Source organism: Monodon monoceros, unplaced genomic scaffold (genome assembly GCF_005190385.1).
Source record: "Monodon monoceros isolate NGI ecotype Baffin Bay Population unplaced genomic scaffold, NGI_Narwhal_1 Super_Scaffold_11, whole genome shotgun sequence".
In the NCBI taxonomy this organism is placed as follows: Eukaryota; Metazoa; Chordata; class Mammalia; order Artiodactyla; family Monodontidae; genus Monodon; species Monodon monoceros.
The window spans coordinates 81,869,495-81,887,390 of NW_021703767.1; the positions used below are offsets into that span (position 1 = coordinate 81,869,495).

At 38.5% G+C, this 17,896-nt stretch overlaps 1 protein-coding gene and 1 pseudogene across 2 annotated transcripts in view; both read left to right on the forward strand.

The window, feature by feature from the left end:
- Nucleotides 1-14,503, forward strand: part of EHHADH (enoyl-CoA hydratase and 3-hydroxyacyl CoA dehydrogenase) — a 50,373-nt gene extending 35,870 nt beyond the window's left edge. For both annotated transcript variants that reach the window (XM_029214177.1, XM_029214178.1), the window contains one exon: nt 11,359-14,503. In XM_029214177.1, the coding sequence (XP_029070010.1) occupies nt 11,359-12,620 (1,262 nt within the window). In that variant the 3' untranslated portion in view covers nt 12,621-14,503. The remainder of the gene's footprint in view (nt 1-11,358) is intronic.
- On the forward strand, nt 40-5,515 carry LOC114890571 (annotated as a pseudogene).
- Nucleotides 14,504-17,896: the final 3,393 nt, after the last annotated feature.

The following is a 17,896-nucleotide window of genomic DNA, read 5'->3' on the forward strand; positions in this document are numbered from 1 at the left end:
GCCACCAGGTGCCAGGCTGTTTGCCAAACATATCACTTGTTTTAGCTAACTTAATTTTCACTCCAGCCCATGAACTATCTTTACTTTATATGTGAGGCCTAGAAACACTAACCTTCTCAACAGTGAGCTAATGAAACCCAAGTCGTCTAATGTAGGTCTGTCTGATTCTAGACTCTGGGCATTTTTTAACTCATTTCTACCTCTTCCATGTCTCTCATTCCTGGATTTCCCAACAATGATTATTAATATGTTGCACATTTCAGAGTGTGTGCTGTCACTCCTATAGCTAGGGATTTGGAATGAAGGCTATATCTTTCTGGTCCTTGCATCCATTCGCTCCTCCTGGTTCAAAACCACTATCCTCAAATTCATCTGAACTCTGGAATAGTGGCTTCCCTACTTTTTCCCCTAGAAAATTTCTCAAACAAAATGTCTTCTTTCCTCAGAAGCTAGCTCTCTGATTGCCTTCTTCAGGCCACTTTCCTAAACTTCACTTTCTCTTAGTCTTGGCCCAAGAATGGTCTTGGGTAGATTCCAAACCTCCTGAAATAGTAAGTGAAATGTTATATGTATCAGCTTGTATACAGTCTTCTGGGGGAGGAGGTCCAAAGTTTACTAAAAGCATCAACTTTCTTAACCCTCACCCAGCTCTCTAACACCAACCCAGCTTGGAGGGGAAGAGCCCTCTCTACATCTTCTTAGTCTGTTGTGGTTTCAGTCAAGTTTGGGAATAAAATAGTGTGTCTTTAACGCAAACACATTGTGCTCCTCTAGCACTGACTCTCTTCACTTGTGACTTTTTAAGGAGATGGATAAATAGTGTGACAAAGAACTATGAGTATCCCTTTTTTATACTCTTTCAGCAACACCAATATTTGTTCCCACTTATGTACTTAACTCTTTCTTCTTCCTTGTATTCCTTCAAGCCAAGAATAATTAATGCAAAATAATAGTAAAAGTTTTAAGTTTATCAGTATTTTGTTTGTCAACCATCATTTGAGAATTTCCCTATTTCCTTATTGTGAGCTTTTTAAAAATACTTCAGGTTTGTGTCTAGCATGGAATGTTTAAAAGTTTAAGGTTGTTTTTTTTTAAGTATACCCCACATTGTTCTGAAAAATATTTGAAAAAGCATTTAGACTGTGTAGAAGACAATGTGGATAAAAATAAAGTGAGAGAGTTCGTCATTTCCCCCTTCTTCATGTTTATCCACATCCCGCTCTGCACTTCTTCTTTGTGACGCAGCCTCCCGCCGCACCCTGTGTCCTCTGGAACACGCCCACAGCCTCATCTGGTTTACTAATGGCTCCCCCTCTGTCTCCTGCCTGAAACCTGGCTTACCCTGGGCACCTGCTTCTCCTGCAGCCCTGTCAAGAGAATGCTGTTGCTTCTCCCACACTCCATGGACCTCACTGTCACTTCCCAGTTCCCCTCTCAGACCATTACCCCTTTCAGGACACTCTCCTCTGTGGTCCTGCCATCCAGTCATATCACTTTATCCCTCCTCATCACTGTCAGTGCTCCACTGCTTTGCCCTCATTTTAGTACCTGGCTCACAGTTATCCTCTGTGGCCCAAATCCTGCTGCCATCTGGTTGTCTTCATCCTCTGTGTGAATAATTCAGCCCTGAATAACCCAGCCCTGTTGCTTCTGGGTTCCTTCACCGCCTCAGATCCAGCGACGCTCACCTCACTTCACTTCTGTGACCCATACTTATGGCTTCACCGTAGGTCTTGTCTTTACCCTGAACATTTCTCCACCTCTGAAATGTGAAATCTCACTTTTTCACCACAACCTTGTATTTTCCCACATCCCTTTCTCGGTTATTCTAACTAGTACATGTGTTACTTGATCAGCTCCTCCTATCTTTACCTTCTTCTCTATTCAGTTTTCATTTCCAGTCATCACTTCAACTACTCTCTTACCAATGTCCTCAAACGCCACGACTCATCCTTTCATTATGCCCCCTGGCAAAACCCCAGGTGAGCCCAACTTTGCACTTCCATGAGCCTATGTTCTCAGATCAGGTCGACGCAAACTGCAAGTTCTCATTCTCCCACCTCACCTGGACTCTCAGGGCTGTCAGAAGGGGAGAAGACTGCAGTTGACCAAACACTGCAGAACCAGTAGTCAAAGCATCCCTTATCCTTTATTTACTTCTCTGAGTAGAAGAGGTTCTTGACTAGATTTAATTCCATGGCAGTTAAAGGCAGTGATTTGGTACAGGAGCAGGACTCCTGGTCCCTGTCTGTGTGTGTTTAATGAGGAAAAATTAAGAAACTAAATTCAATGTAAATGCAATATATACCTATGAAAACATAATTACCAACGAAAACATAATTACCAACAGTGAAAAGTTTGGTCTTTCAGCCCTTTGTTCTTGAGAACTTTGAGACCACAAGGTTGTGAAAAGAGAAGTTAGTAGCTAAGATCTTTTTGAAAGAAATAGATATTGTTTTCATGTATATTTTGTTTCAGTGATTAAATGAAAAGTATCAGTTTATAGAACTGAAGGAGCTCTAAAGTTATAGCTAAGACACTTTTAAAAAGCATTAGTCTGGCCCACTTTGTGGTTTGGATTATGAGTTGTTTGGAGCCCCAGCGGTCCTTCAGCAGACCTGCTCTGAGAGGTGAGCGCCGAGGAGCTCTGCTCCATCTTCACCAGGTGGCCTTCCTTCCCCGCTGTGTTCAGTTCTGAGATATCACCTGCATGACATTATACTTTACAAAGCACTTTCACATAAACTTCTCATTAGTCCTTACTGTCCCTGTGAGTTTATAATCTCTACATGGTAGGAATTTTCAGCTTGGGACTGAAAGCTAGGAGGCCAGGGTTTTGAACCCCCAACTCTACCTCCTATTTACCCAGGCCAAAGTTTAGGATACAAGCTGCTACAACAGTGAGAGCTGTCCAGCCCTCTTGTTACTGAGTGAAATGCACATGCTTAGTAAACTTGGAAACCTAAATGTTTTAAATAGTTTAATATATATATTATATTAAATAATTTAACAATTTTAAAATTAAATATATTCCAGAGAAACGAAATCAGTGATTTCTTATTACTGATAACATTCTTTATTCAAGACCAATTGCCACAGGGGATTAAGAGGCACAAATTACTATGTATAAAATAAATAAGCTACAAGGATATATTGTATAGGTAATATAGCCAATATTTTATAATAACCTTAAATCCAGTATAATCTATAAAAATTTTGAATCACTATGTTGTACACCTAAACCTAAAGAATATTGTACATCAACTAAACTTCAATTGAAAAAAAAAAAAACAATCCCAAAGCTAGTCATTGTAAAGTGTAGAAGAGTTATATATACATGTCTTTCACAAAACATCCACAGTGGGTTGGTTAGGTAACAGGTAACCTGCTGCTGTAACAATAACAATCTCAGTGGCTTAGCACAATAAAGATCATTTTCGTCCTCACTCCACAGTAATTCTAGAACCAGGTTCTTTCCAAGTAGCGGCTCTGCCATCCTCCTGGATAATAAGGGTCAGCAAATTTTTTCTGTAAAGTTCCAGATAGTAAATGTTTTAGACTTTTGGGCCCATATGGTCTCTTTTGCAACTACTCAACTCTGCTATTGAGGACAAAAACAGCCATAGAGCAATTTCGTGGACGACGGGTGTGCGAGAGCATCTGCGGGTGCCAGGCGGGAGGGGACCGGGAAGACCCAGCTGAGGGTGTGTGGATTTGAGCCTTCGCGTTTCTAACCCAAGATCTTGAAATGCATCGTGATTCCTGTCTGTTGGACTGTAAAGTTTATGTAGGTAATCTTGGAAACAATGGTAACAAGACTGAATTGGAACAAGCTTTTGGCTATTATGGACCACTCCGAAGTGTGTGGTTTGCTAGAAACCCTCCCGGCTTCGCTTTTGTTGTATTTGAAGATCCCGAGATGCAGCCGATGCTGTCCAAGAGCTAGATGAGAGAACACTATGTGGTCGCCGAGTAAGAGTGGAACTGTCGAATGGGGAAAAGAGAAGTTGAAATCGTGGGCTGCCTCGTTCTTGGGGTCGTCGCCCTCGAGATGATTATCGGAGGAGGAGTCCTCCACCTCACCACACATCTCCAAGACAGAGAAGCTTCTCCTGCAGCCGGAGCAGGTCCCTTTCTAGATATAGGAGAAGAGAGAGATCACTGTCCCAGGAGAGAAATCACAAGCCGTCCTGATCTTTCTCTGGGTCTCCTAGCCGATCCAGGTCAAATGAAAGGAAATAGAAGACCAGTTTGCAAGAGGAGTGGTGCACAGGAAATAACTTCATTTGACAGGAGTATGTACAGAAAATTCAAGTTTTGTTTGAGACTTCGTAAGTTTGGTGCATTTTTAAAATGTTTTAGCTGTTCACATTTGTTTGTCTCTTGGAACAGTGACACATAAAGGTGTAATTCTCTATGGTTTGAAATGGATTATATGAGGCATGTAATTTCAAGAATTGTTACTTTACAATGTTACCTTATGCAAAATTGAATTTGCTTTGAATTTTTAGTCTTGCATAGACTGATAATAAACCTCTAACTCCTGTCCAGCTAAAGTGTGATGTTTAATATTATGGAAACAAAACTGGCAAAAATTGAAAAGACTTTCTGTAGCTGGGATATGCAGCTGTAGTTAAGCAAGCAGTCTTTAAAAGCTGCTGTGAACACAGGCCAGCAGGTAAAAATAAAAGCTGCACCCTTAAACTAGATTAGAGGTTTAAAAATTCCACTAGTCTTCACCCCGGACAAGAGGTTGTCCGGTGGGTTTAGAATCTAAGAAGTTTCAAGAAAGTTAGTTTACCTTTGCTTTAGGTCATAAGTTCCTTCTGTGATTGCTGTATATGAATACATAGCTCTTTGTAATATTATTTGGAAATTTGAGACTGTTCAATATACCAATGTCCTGCTAGTTTAAGGGTACATTGTAGAGCTGAACTTTGAGTTACTGTGCAAGATTTTTTTTTCATGCTGTCATTTGTAATATGTTTTGTGAGAATCCTTGGGATTAAAGTTTTGGTTACAAATTGTTGTTTAACCTGAAAGCCTGTTTTTCCTTGCAAAACTAAAATCTGAGCTTGGTACCAATCAAGTCCAGGTATAACATTCCTATTGGAAGGCATACTTACAATTTCTTGTAAAGTGCTTTTGAAAATAAAATATTAACATAATTGTGTAATAGTTGAACCCACTATTACCATAGTTCTGGTCCCATAGAAGGCAGTTTGTTACACAAATCTTATTTTGTAAGAAACACAATTTGAGGCTTTTGAAGTGAAGGGAATTTTTGGTTGTCCACTTAAGTGATGATACATTTTTAGGAGTAGAAGCCAGTTCAAAGTCTATGATATTCAGTGACCAGCATTTTAAAGTATAGCCACCTGATACATTATAATCCAAAGTTGCTGGTAAAAAAACAAAAAAACAAACAAAAAAAAAACACTTTAGCACAAAGTAGAACTTTAAACATTCCACAAAGCTTTAAAAATTGCTTCCATTTTATATAATTTGAGGTGTTGCATGGAAATTCTAAATTGATCCATCATGATGTGAAATTCATTATCTGGTTTAAATGTAACAATGCAGAATTGAATATGGAGGCATGCATAACCTTCTTAGAAATCTAGAGGAGTTGTAATTTCAAATTTTTGTGCAATTAGATTAAATCATAATGCAACAGTCTTTTGGCTTAGTTTCCTTAAATGTACTATTTAAAGATAGTTTTGGATTATGCTGTACTGACTTTCTTTAATATAAAAGATGTCATTGTATTAATCTATAAGGATGTTTTATAAGATACAGATCCTAAACAAATTATTTCCAGTGGTCCTTCTTCACCTTTCACGCACATATCAAGGGAGGAGAGTCCTGGGTGTCACAGGGGGAGAACTGGTGTCAGTGGAGTTCAGTATGAGCCTTGTTACAGAAGACACTTTTAAGATGGCCTATTGATTTACTGGGAGCTCGGGCTTTGGGCCTTTTTTCTTTTGGCATTTCATAGCTTAAAACCTTTGCTATGATCAAGCAAGGCAAGATAGCTAAGAATTCATGGAAGTAATATGGTACATCAATATTACACTGCTCTTATAAATCTACATGGGCATGTTTGGCAGTATACAACTTGCAGAGTCTTGAATTGGAAGGGTTCCTGTAAAAAGGATAGTGGATTATAGCTATAATGTGGCCTGATATAAAATTAACCTCCAGGATTTAACCTTAGGGTCCAAATTTGCAATCACTTTAACCAGAAAACCTAGCACAATTTTATGGCTTGTTAAAAATATGGAAGATAGAAGTCGTTAAAACCTTACATTCTACATTTAAATTGTGGCTATTAAAAAGTTTAGTTACTTTGATTTCTGAAATTAACAAGTCCCGTTGGCCAGTTTTGTCTTGCATTCTCAGTTGAGTATGATACTGAAAGCAGTCACAGAGACTTTGACTTGTGGTGTAATGATTACAGGTGTTCACTAGAGGTCACTATTAATAATACTTGGTGATAATTTAAGGAACATATGTAAGGATTATAGTTGGTTTTTATGCTTTCAAGAATAGTTAATATTCTATGGTTCTCGGTTCATTGTGGGTTACTTCTGACCTCCACGTCTTAAGCAGAAAGGTAAATACAAAGATAAATTAGCCAGAGAAATTTTAATTTTATGAGATGTAGATACATTTTACCTACTGTTTCTATGCTTTTTTACAGTTCCTTAAAAGGTCATGTGATCAGTAGATGGCATCACCACCTTTTTAGATTCACCCATGTCTGAATGGAAAGTCCTGGTCGCTTTTTACTGTAAAGTTATGGTTTATATTCTTACAGTGTTTCTTTTTCAGGAATGGTGTTTTCCAGGCCTACTGACTCATTTTTCCATCCCTGATTATATAAGAACCACTGGTTTACTACTTTGTATTAGTGTGCTTTTATTTTCAGAATCCCCAACATGATTTAGTTGTTGGACCTGGTTGGTGGTCATATCTTCTGGTTGTATATTTCTGTACTAGACTGTTGCCTTCTGGTTTTCCTTTTTTTTTTTTTTGAGAACATGAAAGATTTTTATAATTAAAGTAGCTGAAGAAAAAAAACAGCCATAGACAATACAAAAACAAATCAGTGTGATTGATTCCAGTAAAACTTTATTTATGGACACTAAAATTTGAATTTGATATAATTTTCCTGTGTCACAAAATATTCTTATTCTTTCATTTTCAGCTATTTAAAATGTAAAAATATTCTTAGTTCACCGGCAGTACAAAAGCAGGCAGTGGGCTGGATGCACCCTGCAGGCCAACATCTGCTCTAGGGTCTCCTCCAAAGCCTCAGAGTTGTTCTCTGCATACTCTATACTCAGGTGGTAATGAAGGATTTTTTGGGTGATTTTAGGGGCCAGTCGTGATCCCACACCGCCCTCTTCCCCATTCCCTTGACCAGAATTAGTTCCAGGTCCTACCAGGATACCAGAGGTCTAGAAAGTACAGTCTTCTATGTGCCCAGGAAGAAAATGAAATGGTGTGGGAAAGAAATAGCAACATCTTTGCCATCGAATAATTTTTCTACATTTTCCATCCTTCTTGCCTTTTTAAAAAATATTTCTCACTTTTCTTTTCCCTTCCCCAGCTGGGTTGGTTCACCTTCTCCAATTTCACTGCTTTAGTTTGATCTTTCTTTAAATATTTCTTCAAATATCTTTATCTTGAAGTTTTTCTTGACTCATCCAACCAAAAATAATCTCTTTCCTTTGAATCACCAAAGAAATTTGAACTTCTCTCATCACTTACTTTACCTTTAAGGGTGGATATTTATGAACTATTTTCTTTCCCACCACTAGATTATAAGTTCCTTGAGGGTTGGTACTACTCATATTTTTAATAACAGTTTTATTGAGGTGAAACATATGTCATAAAATTCACCCATTTAAAGAGTACAATTCAACATCAAATACTGCAGCTGCTGAAAAAAAGTATGGCAATCCCTCCAACAATTAAAACTAGAATTACCATATGATTCAGCAGTTCCACTTCTGGGTATATCAAAAAGAATTGAAGGCAGGGACTCAAACGGGTATTTGTATAATCATGTCCATAGCAGAATTATTCACAATAGTGGACTAATGGTGGAAGCAACCCAAATGTCCATTAACAGATGAATGAATAAACAAAATGTGGTACATATATATATTCAAAGGGCTATTATTCAGTCTTAAAAGGTGGGAAATTCTGATACACGCTACAACATGAATAAACCTGGAGGCTATTCTACTAAGAGAAATGAGCTAGTCACAAAAGGACAAATAACATTTGATTCCACTTATATGAGGCACCTAGAGTAGTCTTTGTTGAAAAAGACTAGAGTAGTCAAAATTATAAAGATAGAAAGTAGAATGATGGTTGCCAGGGGCTGGGGAGAGGGCAAAATGGGGAGTTATTGTTTAATGAGTACAGTTTCAGGTTTGTTTTTTTTTTGTTTTTGCGGTACGCGGGCCTCTCACTGTTGTGGCCTCTCCCGTTGCGGAGCACAGGCTCCGGACGCGCAGGCTCAGCGGCCATGGCTCACGGGCCCAGCCACTCCACGGCATGTGGGATCTTCCCGGACCGGGGCACGAACCCGTGTCCCCCGCATCGGCAGGCGGACTCTCAACCACTGCGCCACCAGGGAAGCCCAGAGTTTCAGTTTTGCAAGATGAAAAGCGTTCTGGAGATGGATGGTGGTGCTGGTTGCACAACTCTGTGAATGTACTTAATGCCCCTGAACTGTACACTTAGAAATGGTTATGATGTTAAGTTTTATGTTATATGTATTTTACCGCAATTAAAACATTTTTAAAAGACATAGTAACAATGTCACCAAAAAGAGAGTACACTTAAGTGGTTTTTAGATATTCATAAAGTTGTGTAGCCATTGCCACAAAAAATTTTAGAACATTTCCATCACTTTAAAAAGAAACCCTGTACCCATTTGCAGTTATTCCTCATTGCCCATCCTCCCAGCTCCTGGCAACTACTAATCTACTTTCTGTCTCTATGGATGTTCCTATTCTGGACATGTCATATAAATGGAATCATATAACAAGTAAACTTTTGCATCCAACTTCTTTAACTTAGCATAATGGTTTTTAAGGCTCATCCATGTTATAGGATGTACCATTTAGTTTTACGGCTGAGTAATATTCCACTGGAGAGGCATACCACCTTTTGTTTATCCATGTTGATAGACATTTGGCTTGTTTCTTCTTTTTGGCTATTTTGAATAATGCTGCTATGAACATCTAAGTACAAGTTTTGTGTGGATGTATGCCTTCATTTCTCTTGGGTTATGTATATACCTACCTACCTACCTACCTAGGAATGGAATTGCTGGATCGTATGGTAACTGCACGTTTAACATTTTGAGGAACTTCCAGCTTGTTTTCTACTGCAACAGCACCATTTTACAATTTGCCAGCAGTGAATCAGGGTATCAATTTCTCCACATCCTCACCAGAATTGTTATTGTCTGTCTTTTTAAATTATAGCTATCCTAGTGGGTATGAAGTGGTAGCTCATTGTGGGTTTGATCTGCATTTCCATAGTGACTAATGATGTTAGGCATCTCTTCATATGCTTATTGGCCATTTGTATATCTTCTTTGGAGAAATGTTTAATTGATCCTTTGCCTAATTTTATTCTATTTTAAAAAAATTTTTATTGGAGTATAGTTGATTTACAATGTTGTGTTAGTTTCAGGTGTACAGCAAAGTGAGTCTTATACATATACATATATCCACTCTTTTTTAGATTCTTTTCCCATATAGACCATTATAGAGTATTGAGTAGAGCTCCCTGTGCTATACAGTAGGTCCTTATTAGTTATCTCTTTTATATATAGTAGTGTGTTTATATCAATCCTAATCTTTCAATTTATCCCTCCCCCTACTTACCCCCTGGTAACCATAAGTTTGTTTTCTATATCTGTAACTCTATTTCTGTTTTGTAGATGAGTTCATTTGTACCCTTTTTTTAGATTCCACATGTAAGCGATATCATATGATATTTGTCTTTCTCTGTCTGACTTACTTCACTCAGTATGAGAATATCTAGGTCCATTTATGTTGCTGCAGATTCCTTTGCCTAATTTTAAATTGAGCTGTCTTTTTATTGTCGAGTTTGAGTTCTTTATATATTCTGATACAAGTACCTTATCAGATATATGATTTGCAAATATTTTCTCCTATTCTATGGGTTTTTTTTCACTTTCTTTATTGTGTCCTTCAAAGCACAAAAGTTTTTAATTTTGATAATGTCCAATTTATCTATTTTTTTCTTTTATTGCTTATGCTCTTGGTGTCATTTCTAAGAAACTATTGCCTAATCCAAGGTCATGAAGATTTACTCATAAGAGTTTTACAGTTTTAGCTCTTACTTTGGTCTTTGATCCACTTTGAGTGATCCACTTTGATCTAGTTTTGTATATGGTGTGAGGTAGAAGTTCAACAAAATTCTTTTGCATATGGATATCAGTTGTCCCAGCACCTTTGTTGAAAAAGACTGTTCTTTCCCCATTGGATTATATTGGCACCCTTGTCAAAAATTGATTTTCCATAAATGTATGAGTTTATTTCAGGACTCTCAATTCTATCTCATTGATCTATATGTCTATCCTTATTCCAGTATCACACTGTCTTGAATAGTGTAGATTTGTCAAAAGTTTTGAAATTGGAAAGAGTTTGTTCTTTTTGTTTTTTCTATATTGTTTTGGTTATTCTGGATTTCTTGTATTTCTATATGACTTGTAGGATCAGCTTGTTAATTTCTGCAAAAAAAAACAGTTGGATTTTTCATAGTGATTGCACTGGATCTGCAGATTGATTTGGGTAATATTGCCATCTTAACAATATTAAGTCTTCTGATCCACGAACATGGGATGTCTTTCCATTTATTTAGGTTTTATTTAATTTCTCTCAACAATGTTCTTTTGTTATTATTGTACAAGTCTTACAATTCTTCCTTAAATTTATTCTGAAGTATTCTTTTTAATGCTATTATAAGTGGAATTGTTTTCTTAATTTCATATTCAGATTATTCATTGCTAGAATATATAAATAAAATTGATTTTTGTATATTGATCTTGTATCCTGCAACCTTGCTGAACTTGTTTATTATTTCTAATAGCATGTGTGTGTTTGTGTGTGAATCCTACTTACTGTTATACCTTCTGAATCACTTAATACAGTGCCTAGCCTTAACTAGTATTCAATCCATTTGTAGTCCTTGAATTTGTATCTTTGAATGCCATGTTTCCACAGAAGCCTTCCATTTACTGAGTAATTTCTCAGTTCCCAATACCATTGAATCATTCTTTTTCTCCTTCACTCTTATCTGCAGGCTTGGGAACAATGGGCCGAGGCATTGCCATATCTTTTGCAATGGCCAAAATCCCTGTGATTGCTGTAGAATCAGACAAGAAGCAGCTAGAGACTGCAAACAAGATAATAACCTCCATCTTAGAAAAGGAAGTGTCCAAAATGCAGCAGAGTGGCCACCCTTGGTCAGGACCAAAACCCAGGTTAACTACATCTATAAAAGAGCTTAGTGGTGTAGATTTAGTCATTGAAGCAGTATTTGAGGAAAGGAACCTGAAGAAACAGGTCTTTGCTGAACTGTCAGCCGTGTGCAAGCCAGAAGCATTTCTGTGCACCAACACTTCAGCCCTGGACATTGATGAGATTGCTTCTTCCAGTGATCGTCCTCACTTGGTCATTGGCACCCACTTCTTCTCACCAGCTCACGTCATGAAGTTGTTAGAGGTTATTCCCAGCCGATACTCTTCCCCCACTACCATTGCCACTATTATGAATTTATCAAAAAAGATTAACAAAATTGGAGTAGTGGTAGGAAATTGTTTTGGATTTGTTGGGAATCGAATGTTGAAGCCTTATTATAATCAGACATATTTCTTATTGGAAGAAGGCAGTAAACCAGAGGAGATAGATCAGGTGCTGGAAGAGTTTGGTTTCAAAATGGGACCTTTTAGAGTGTCTGATCTTGCTGGGTTGGATGTAGGCTGGAAATCCCGAAAAGGGCAAGGTCTTACTGGACCTACATTGCCTCCAGGAACTCCCTCCCGAAAGCGAGGCAGCTGGAGATATTGCCCAATTCCTGATATGCTCTGTGAATCAGGACGATTTGGCCAGAAGACAGGTGAGGGTTGGTACCTTTATGATAAGCCGTTGGGTAGGATTCACAAACCTAATCCCTGGCTTTCCAAATTTCTGACACAGTACAGAGAAACCTATCACATTGAACCACGTATCATTAGCCGGGATGAGATCCTCGAGCGCTGCTTATATTCACTCATCAATGAAGCATTCTGCATCTTGGGAGAAGGGATGGCGGCTACCCCAGAGCACATTGATGTGGTCTATTTACACGGGTATGGATGGCCAAGGCACAGGGGTGGGCCCATGTTCTATGCTTCCACAGTTGGGTTGCCCACAGTGGTAGAGAAGTTGCAGAAATATCACAGGCAGAATCCTGATATTCCCCAACTGGAGCCTTGTGACTATCTGAAAAAACTGGCTTCCCAGGGAAACCCTCCTCTGAAAGAGTGGCAAAGCTTGGCAGGACCCCCCAGCAGTAAATTGTGATTCAGCCTTTCAGGTTTTGCCTCACATGCTGGCATCAGGTAATGCTCACTGAATTTCAGCGAAACTAAATCCAAAGATCCAAAGTAAGATTGCTCTGAAATGCAAAGCAAAAGAAGTAATTGGCCAGCTAAAACTCTTCTTTGGGTCTTCTGTCTGATGAAGATTCTAATGGGACAGATCTTTAGGAATGTGCTTCCTATGCCAGGGAATCTGTCCCTATCAGATAAATTATTTCAATCTCAGTGAATAAACTTATGTTAACACCATAATCACTAAGGAAAGAGCCTCAGGAATAAGTTGAGGTCCCCAAATTCTTTGATCATTGGAGAAATATGTCACTAATTGTTCACTGATACATGTATAAATTCATTTGAGCCCTTTCAACCTCACACACGTAGCACTGATAGGAAATCTTATGGACCCTTCATTCAACAGACACTCATCATGCACCCCTGAGCATCTTGCACAGCACTTGACAGACCTAGAGTCCAGAGGGGCATTAATCCAGCAAGGAAGCCTATGATACATTTCACTTCAGTCTCAGAGGTGGAGTGAAGATGGTTGGCAGGGTAGAGTCAGCAGTGAGGGTCTCTATGAGTGAGCTTGGAAAGCGGCCAAGGGAGAGGCAGAGGCAGTAGTCAGAGGCAGAGTATCAATGGCAGAACAGTGCTGAAGTTTAGGCAAAACACAATTGAGAGTTGGTGAGGAAACCACATACTTCAGACCAGAAAAGGGAGGTCAGGGTAGCTTGGCAAGTCACGCTCAGTATAACACTTCTGTCCAAGGCCCATGTGCACAGTTGTCCTTGCTGCTTGCAAGAGGTTCAGTAACATTTTATGATAATTTCCTCAAGACCACCAGATGTCCACAACCTGGTCTTTATTTACTCTTCTAGTCAGACAGAAGTAATGGAAAGTAGTTAAGTTGTTGACTTAGTGTAAGAAGAGATCTCAGGGATCTAACCTCCTCTAATTCTGTGATAAAGTCATGATGCATTTCCCGGTCATGATATGCCTTTGTGATGCTGGGTATGAAATCTTAGCAAGTCTAAAATTATTGTAAAACAAATTTTGTTTAATTTTGTTATAAGAACTCTTTTTACTTTTTGCCTTGTATGGTTAAATGTTGAGGGGCTAGTCAACACAAAAACTTGTACACAAATGTTTATAGCAGAATTATTCATAATAGCCCCACATTGGAAACAACCCAAATGTCCATCAACTGATGAATGGATAAATAAAATGTAGAATAGCCATACAATAGGATATTATTTAGTCATAAAAAGAAATGAAGTGCTAATACATGCTACAACATGATGAACCTTGAAAATATTATGCTAAGTGAAAAAATAGGCAAATCAATTGAGATAGAAAGCAGATTACAGCTTGCCTAAGGCTGGAATGATCGGGGGTGGGGAATAGGGAGTGGTTGTTAATGGGTACAAGGTTTCTTTCTGGGTTGATGAAAATGTTCTGAAATTATTGTGGTGATGGTTGCATAACTCTGTAAATCTGCTAAAAACCATTGACTTGTATACCTTAAATGTGTGAACTGTATGGTATGTGAATTATATCTTAATACAGTTAATAAATAAGTAAACAGACAAACAAATGGGCTTAGGTTATTGTCCTTCAGGATGATGTAAATGAACTGGTTTTTTTACAATATTTTCACCAGTGAACCCAAACAAAATTACCAAAAGTTCTGATAGAGAAATCTTGAAGGAATATAGCATAAGTTTTCCATTGTACAAAACAAACCAAAAAAACTTCTAGAGTGTGCTTTGAGTTGTAGCTCAATTTAGAATAATTTTTGAGATGTGTATTGCTGGATTTTATATAAATTGGTCCTTGAAATTAAAGACATCAATAGAAAAAAATTCCTGAAAATAGTAACTCTGTCTCCAAAGTGTCTTAGTTTCAAATTAATGTAAACTTATTTCAAATTCATACACACATCAACTTTTTCTTCTTTAGACCTTGAGTAGATTTCAATTTTGAGTTCTCAAAACGTATTTTCATCCTACATTCTCCTTTAGATTGGGGTTTTGAAACTAGAGTGTCTATGAATAGATTTTTAGTCAATAATCCCTGAAATTTTATGCTAACATTTGTGTATATGTATCTGAGTGCATTGCTTAGAAAAGGTGCCATATCTTACACTGTATTCTCTGACATGTTTATGACCCAATAAATGTTAAGGACCAATACTTTATATATTGATATAAAATGGGAAAAAGAAGCATGAGTTCAATTATCCTTATTTTGTGTCAAAGGAGGCAAGACTGATTAAAACTGTTGGGTCCCATAAACAACAGTGGCTAATATGAAGAAACCTGTCCAGGATATCCCATCCCATTATTGAAAATGCACTTGCTTAAAGACTTATTTTGTTGTTGTTAATAATTTTAAAACTATATTTTTTTAAAAAAACACATTCTAAATGACATGTTAAAAATATGTTCTAATGGTAATTGACTCTGACAAGAGCTACATATTAGAGGCACCCTTGAAGCTTTGCCATAATACTCCAGCTTTAAAGATGAGGCTAATTATGTTCCTTAAATCAGGAAAGCCACCATGCAGCTGCGGTTGCTATCTACTTATTCATTTCCAGCAGGAACAGGTGTGCTCGCAAGAAAGAAAGTGAGGTATCCTAAACTCGCCTGATTAATGATGTGACAGAAATGTGCATGCAACTCATATTCCACAGCACTGTAGAAACCTGAAATTTCTAGGGTCTTACACTTGTCTTTAAAATAGACACCTAGAAATTCAGAAATGTTGCAGATTCACTAGATTAGCTGAACCCTCTTGGTAGCCATTGATGAAATTAATATAAATCAAGTTCTCTGGACTATGTTTAAAAACAGCTTTCTTCAAGAACAGAATAGTCTTTGACTCTTCTTGGGACTGTCAATGCCACATGGTTATTTTGCCAGTTTACCTGTATTTCGATATTAACAGACAAGTTACACTGCTTCCCTGCAGGACAGCAACCTTACACAACTCTGAGGGACACCATTTATACCCTGCTCCAAGGGGCTGCCGTTCACACAGAAATAATGTGAACAGTACCCTGTAGAGTTGTGCAACACCCAGTATTGTTTCCAGGGCACACCGTGTAGAGGTTTCAAGCCCCCAAACCGTTTCTTCTCTTTATTGCTGTAAGCACCTCTCTAAACAAAGTTGACAAAAGTAGAGGGAAAGTCTCCATTTAGATTGGTGTCTCCAGTGGACCAAATTTTTAGAAGAGATTACATTTGACCCTTGAACAGCTCAGGTTTGAAAAATTCCATTTTTTCAATGGTAAATACTTTTGTACTACACCATTCACAGTTGATTGAATCTGCTGATACGGGGGAACCATAGATACTGAGGAACCATGTATATGGAGGGCCCACTATAAATTATAGGTGGATTTTTAGACTGGGAGAAGGGTCAATGCCCCTAACCCCAGCCTTGTTCAAGGGTCAACTGTACGTCTTGTCTGTTCTTCTTAGTATTTTTTTTTCTAGCACCCTGAGAAAGAGGAACATGAGAGAGATGAACAGGGCTTTTAATTCTTGTCAAAAGAATTCCAGGGTATTTTAATTGTAATATTTATTTGTTCTCTTTCACCAAACCTAAAATAGCCTAGCTGAGTGATGCCTGAAAGCATGTGATAAAATGACAGGCACAGAGCTGAGGCAATTGACCTTGTGTCCATCTTTCCACCTTCTCTAAGAGAGCACAGAAGCAGTTGCTAATTCTGGACATAATATGAGATCCTTAGGATGGGGTACAGCAAAATCTTCTCCAACCGAATCATAAGTGCACTTGGATTCCTGAAGACCGCCAAGGCCTAAAGAATCGCTGATTTGTAAGTTTTGGCAGAGACTGTTGGCTGTCTCCCAAAGTTTCTCTTCTCTAGCAATAAACTTCTCAATTTTTAGCTGAGTATTTGGTTGTTCAGAATAAATAGTATTATTGTCAGCTTCTCTTGCATCCAGTTGTGAACATGTGACTGAGATCCAGACAATAGGATGTAAGTGGCAGTGTCACATGGCAGACTTTGGGAAACTACCTTAAGGATCAGATGATATGCATCCTTTTCCTGTTTCTTTTTTTTCCCCTTCCTCCATCTTGCTGCCTGGAACATAGATGTGAAGGCTGGAGGTCAACCCACTATGCTGGACCACAAGGACAAAATTCCCTAGGGATAGCAGAAAGGAAGGCTGCAAAGAGCTTGGTCCCCCAAGACCTCATGGAGCAGAGTTGCTACTCTGCCTTCCAACAGTCATTTGTGTGAGAGAGAAATCAACTCCCATTATGGGTAAGACCCTGTTATTGTAGTTCTTTAATTCCTCACAGCTGACCCTAAGTAATGCAGGTGGGGTCCAAGAATGAGTGGGTTTTGTTTCGTTTTGTTTTTGTTTTTCTCAGTGCCATAGGTCATTCTGACACACAGGCAGCTTTGAGAATCTAATCTCATTAAACAGGATTTCTTGTTTTAAGAAAAACAATTTTTTGCCAGTGTGATGTGTTTTTCAACTTGATGTTGAATTGCTAATAAACTTGTATGTTATGTTTCACATATAATTGTTGTAGGCAATTCATGGAGACACCACCAAGAACCTGAACATAATTTAAAAACTAGACCACAAGGAGAAAGGGATAGCAGAAAGGATTACATCAACTTAGTAGGAAACAGTCTCACAGGCCTACTTAAACCTCAAATTGACTCCTACTTGATTAGAGATAAAAACACTAACAAAGTATGTGCTATCAGAAGGAAAGATGGAAAGAGGAGTAATTCAAGAAGCAATATCTCTTAGCACTGACCGAAAGGGAGGTGCTGGATCTGGGGTGCACAAACCTGCTCACTAGATCAGAAATCTCTAAAATGGGGTGTCCCTACCGAAGATGGTGTGAAAGATGATCCATAGAGGTGCAGACAGAAAATATTTAGAACTACTCTTGCTACTTATTTTTGTCTAAAAAATAAGAGATTAGGGCTCCCCTGGTGGCGCAGTGGTTGGGAGTCCGCCTGCCAATGCAGGGGACATGGGTTCGTGCCCTGGTCTTGGAGGTTCCCGCGTGCCACGGAGCAGCTGGGCCCGTGGGCCGTGGCCGCTGGGCCTGTGCGTCCGGAGCCTGTGCTCCGTGTCAGGAGAGGCCACAGCGGTGAGAGGCCCGCGTACCACAAAAAAAAAAAAAGAGATTAATCTTTATTAATATTTCATGTAGATAAGAACACTGCTGTCCTCACCAGGTTGTGTCTCAGATAGCCACATG